General features: G+C 31.6%; 1 protein-coding gene across 1 annotated transcript; it reads left to right on the top strand.

Annotated features, from left to right (window-relative positions):
* The first annotated feature begins 4,213 nt into the window (after nt 1-4,213).
* On the top strand, nt 4,214-4,684 carry LOC120138282 (17.6 kDa class I heat shock protein 3-like). The gene has a single exon (XM_039153800.1). The coding sequence runs from the start codon at nt 4,214-4,216 to the stop codon at nt 4,682-4,684; it is 471 nt and encodes a 156-aa protein (XP_039009731.1).
* Nucleotides 4,685-5,086: the final 402 nt, after the last annotated feature.

The raw sequence follows: 5,086 nt of genomic DNA, 5'->3' as shown, positions 1-5,086 counted from the left end.
TTAGCTAAAAAATATTCACATTCGTGTAGTCGTCTTTAAAGGCTAAAAGCGAGTGATTTTGATTTGGATAAACTACGTTATAAGTCCCTAAATTAATAGTAATATTCTAAATAGTCACATAATTTCAGAAAGTTACATTCAAATCATTTAATTAGTCGAAAAAACACATTTCGGGTTTTAGGCTTCTTGAATCGGGAGCTTCATTTGATAATCTAAACATGAAGAGGTTATTTTTATAAGATAAAGAACATTTCTCATTTCATTAAATGATAGATGATGTAGATTCGAGTTCAAAAAATTTAAAAGTTTTAGGGTAATTTCATAATTTTTGTGAGAGATTCGTAAGAATTTAATTTGATGAATTGAACAAAAGATTAAAGTAAATTTTATATTGAAATTTAAAATTAATTGATCATCATATCGATAATCGATGACAATCAATATAATAATATTTGACATGGTTATTATGATAAATTATGTATTGATTTAATTGTAATTTTCTAAAAATTAAATATTTTTAATAAGTAAAATATTTTATATTAAAAGTTTCTTTAATATTTAGTAACTAAATAACATGTTTGTAACAATTAGATAATTGACTACTTGAGTAACTAATTTATAATATTTTAAACTTAAATGACCCTTTATATAGTATTATTGATAATTGAGAGGTCCTTGATGTAATTTACCCTTTCTTATTTTTTTAGTTTTTAATTTTTATAAATGTTGGAGTATTTAGCTGACACGAGTTATCACTTATCAGATGCTTTTCGGGACAAATTAAATTCTTGTATAGACAATCCAAATGGAAGACCTCAGCCGTGGATTACTTTTGTCGGTGCGCATTAGGCGTACGATTGTAAGGTTAAATTGGAGAGGATGAATAACAAAATTGAAACGTTTAGCCAATAAAATTGCTGCGTGCAATTCAGAGTTATGGTCTTCTTACCTAAAATACCCTTTTCGTATATATATTTTTTTTTTCACTTTTATTAATTGTCACCTTGGTCTACTGGTGAAAATCAAGTCAGCTTCCTCCAATTATCTTCTCACCAAAGATAAAGTGACAGTGTCTAAGACTAATGAAACGACGACGTTTTACCCCTCAAAAGAAACTTCATTGATTGCTTTCAGAAAATGTAGATCTGGCACAGTAAATTGAAGTTTGAAAATCCATTTTGGTGGAAAGCTGATTTCTTTAAAAGGAATTATATTTTGTATAGTCCAAGCAGCTTTTTTTTTTTTTGCCTAATAAGCGACGGCAGTCTAAAGTAATCAAGGGATTTGATTTTTGGATAAACAATACAAGCCATCACTTAATTATATGAAAATTTTAATTTGATTATTGATTTTTTAATTTTATCAATTAAATTATATTTTTTGTTATTGGTTTCGTATTTACTAAATCGGAATGACCAACATCGTACACCTAGTTTTGGTGGATAAATTTCCCAACAAGGATTTTCTACTTACACAATGACTCAAACTCGAGACTTTGCTTAAGCGATATCAAACTGCTTACCAATTGAACCAACCCATGTTGGCTATCAATTAAATTATTTAACTATTTAAATGTTATCCATTAATCATTAATGATCGAGAAACACAACAATAATAGTGCACCATATTTGAACCCTGATTTTTATGGGAAATCTGATGATTCTTTTATATGTATTTAAATTATTTTCCCAATTCTTGAAAGAGATTGTTTAATTTAATTAAACATTTTAAACTTTGGGGTTGGTGTCAAGGCATTTGGGACTAATCTCAAGATAATTAGTGATTAAGCCAACTTAGTAACAAATGGTATCAAATTCTATTTTTTTCATTTTGAACAAAAGAGAGGTAAAAATGTCTTAGCAAATTACAAACAGATAAAGTATGCAAGTTAATTTTAATAGTTTTCATGTCATCTAAAAGGATTAATTTGTTACTCTTCATATATTAGATGACAATTTTTATTTTTTTTCATAATCAATGACTCGGTAAAAAAACTCTTTATAATTGAGGGATTATTAAGTGCCAAGTGCTGTCATAAACTCATCTCATACATGTCTGGGTACGTACCCGGATATAAAAAAACGGTCTTCAATTCTAAAAAATTTATACCTAATATTTGGTTAAATTACAAGTTATGTCATATAAAATCTTAAAATTTACACAATAGTTTCTAAAATTATAACTAAAATCATAATAATTTAAAATTTATACGGTGGGTAGTTAATGAATGGACAGATGTGAGACAGGTTGATATGGGGCGGATAAAATCTCAAACCCATCACCTATACACTACTTACGACGAGTATAATTTTTTTACATCTATACCCATCCACTATCTACCAAATCTATATCCATCCCCATTACAGATACGATATAAAATCCACAAAATTATAGGGTATGTCATCCCTACTAGCTGCTCACCTTGTTTGCATCCATTGATTTAATATTTTAGAGTTAAGCAGCTTTACCTATTCAAATATATAATATTCTAAATATCTTTTATTCAAACAAGTTCTTTTATTATTTTAACGGGTATTGAACTCGATATAACAAGGAAGAGGTGTTAGAAACACTATTGGGTTATTTTAATGTAAGATTACAACGGTTCCTTATCCAGGTTTCATAATTATCCTTTTGTTTTTCCTATCAGATCATGTGTTGAAAGCTACACTGAGAAAACACCAACGAATTCAGATTATTGAGTTTCCTGGTAGAAAATAAAATTATTAATATCAGTAGATATTTACTTCTCGAAGCTCTATTTTTATAAGAGTTTGCAACACCTAACTACTGATTTGACTTTCGTTTCCAATTGAATCGTTCCAAATGATCCATCGAGCGGGTCCATATGAATGGTCTCTTCAAGCAAACGGTTTTGTTGTTTTATGTTTTAGTTTTTTCTTCTCCACGGAGAAGACCATCGATAAAGATAGATTTAGGAAAATTGACAAGTTGCTGCAACTTGTGCCCTTACATGTATATAGCGAGTTGCACAGGTTGTCGAGTATACTAAACCCTAATTTAACATACAATCAAGAGAGAGGGTCAGAAGCATCCTTCGGCTGAATTTTATATATGCATTCAAGATGGTTACAGACTTGCAGATTGTGAAGTGTAAAAGAGTTTGATTTATAGTTGGTTTTGCCAGCTGATTATTCATGTTTTGAAGTTTGTTGGTAAAAGGTTAGGCATCCTTTGGCTGAATTTTAACTTGTTTCATGATAACACGAGTGTTTGGTTTTGACTTGTGTCGTATTTTCAGTTTTGTTTTGCAGTACAGAAGTACATGTAATATAACAGCAGCTTTGCTTTGAAAATAACAGCAACGAAAATCACTTTTATGTTTATGTTTTATCTTAGGAAGATCCAAAAATACATGTTATTTTCACCATCTGTCATGCATGATGACAGGGATGAACCTTCAAGACTCAACCTACCACAAAATTAATAAAATCAGACCCCGCTACAAAAAATACATTTTGTATAATCAGACATAAGATGCAAAATTGGGCTTATGCCTTGAAAACCTAGAATTAGTGCCTAATGATCTAAGGCTTGAATCACCCTCGACCACATCCTATTTGTTATTTTATAGGGCCATAGTGGCTAGGCTTTCTAGTTTGGGCCATCCAACAACCCAGGGAGAGGTAACCAAAAATGAACAAATATTTTTTTTAAATGTCCAGATAAGCAACAGCCCCAAATTTACTCAATTTTCACGTCAGAATCTGAACTATAATATATATTTTTCCTTTTTTATTTTAATCTAGAGTTTCTAAGTGGTATTATTTAATATAAGGATTCTAGTGTTCGAATTTAGATATTTAAAAATAACAAGTATTTTAAACTACTAAAATAACTTTAATTCGTACTATAACATATATCTTCTTGAGTAATGCTAGTTAAGCTTGTAAAATATCATAAAGAATATATATATATATATATATTATATTATCCAATCATACCCATTAAAGAACATTTATTTGAATTATTCAAGTATGGTGGGAGAAATGCCATGAAACTACCAGAAATCTCTTGCAACTAATAAACTATGAATAATTATTTTCCCTTTTCAAAAACTAGAAGCCTCTTTCATTTTTGTGTATCACTTGCATTCCATCGTGAAGAAGATTAAAGGGAAAAAACTTCCTTTGGCAATTTGTAGAAGTTTTTCATTTTTGTGTTGATTTCTTGTTCTTCACATTTTTGCATAATGTCCCAGCCAATTCTAAGCCTTTTCGGTGGTCGAAGAACCAATGTGTTGGATCCGTTTTCTCTAGATATATGGGATCCTTTGGACGGGTTCCTCCTCAACTCTGCCTTGGCTAACAATGTGGCATCATCAGGCTTGGTTAATGCAAGGGTTGACTGGAAAGAAACGCCCCAAGCTCACGTTTTCAAAGCTGACCTTCCAGGGCTGAAGAAAGAGGAAGTGAAAGTGGAGGTTGAAGAAGGGAGGATTCTGCAGAAAAGTGGAGAAAGAAGCAGAGAGCAAGAAGAAAAGAATGAGAAATGGCATCGCGTTGAGCGTAGTAGTGGCAAGTTCCTGAGGAGGTTCAGGTTGCCCGAGAATGCCAAGATGGATGAGGTCAAGGCTAGCATGGAAAATGGGGTCTTAACTGTCACTGTCCCCAAGGAAGAGGAGAAGAAACCCGAGGTCAAGACCATTGACATTTCCGGGTAATATTATCACTACTTCAAACGGAGAAAATTAAGCAAATGGTTGTTTGTGCGTGTGTTTTCCTTATAAATGATGTAAGATGTGTTCTGTCGCAGGCTTTTGAGTTTGGAATAAAGTAACGCTTGTTTGAAAGTGAGCGGCGGATCCTCTCCCGAGCTGGGTTGGGGTTTTGCCTTCAGCCTTGGGTTCTCCTGAGCATGGCCTGGGCTGTGAGGCCTTTCTTTTATTGTTGTATCCGTATCAGGCCTATCGTACCCCTGTTCCCCTCTTTAATGGAATTTTATGATGCTCAATAAATAGACAAAAGAACAATTTTGGATTAAAATAAAACAACCTAACTTTGAAATATAAATAAATTGAGAAAACATGAAATAAAAAATAATTCCATTTAAAATAATTATTTTA

This window comes from Hibiscus syriacus, unplaced genomic scaffold (assembly GCF_006381635.1).
Source record: "Hibiscus syriacus cultivar Baekdansim isolate YM2019G1 unplaced genomic scaffold, ASM638163v2 tig00002219_pilon, whole genome shotgun sequence".
NCBI classification, from domain to species: domain Eukaryota; kingdom Viridiplantae; phylum Streptophyta; class Magnoliopsida; order Malvales; family Malvaceae; genus Hibiscus; species Hibiscus syriacus.
The sequence above is the reverse complement of the archived record's forward strand: the minus strand, read 5'-3'. Positions and strand labels throughout refer to the sequence as shown.

What these genes read in the sequence shown, in the direction of transcription:
- LOC120138282 (XM_039153800.1), top strand. Translation starts at nt 4,214, where the DNA reads ATGTCCCAGCCAATTCTAAGCCTTTTCGGTGGTCGAAGAACCAATGTG.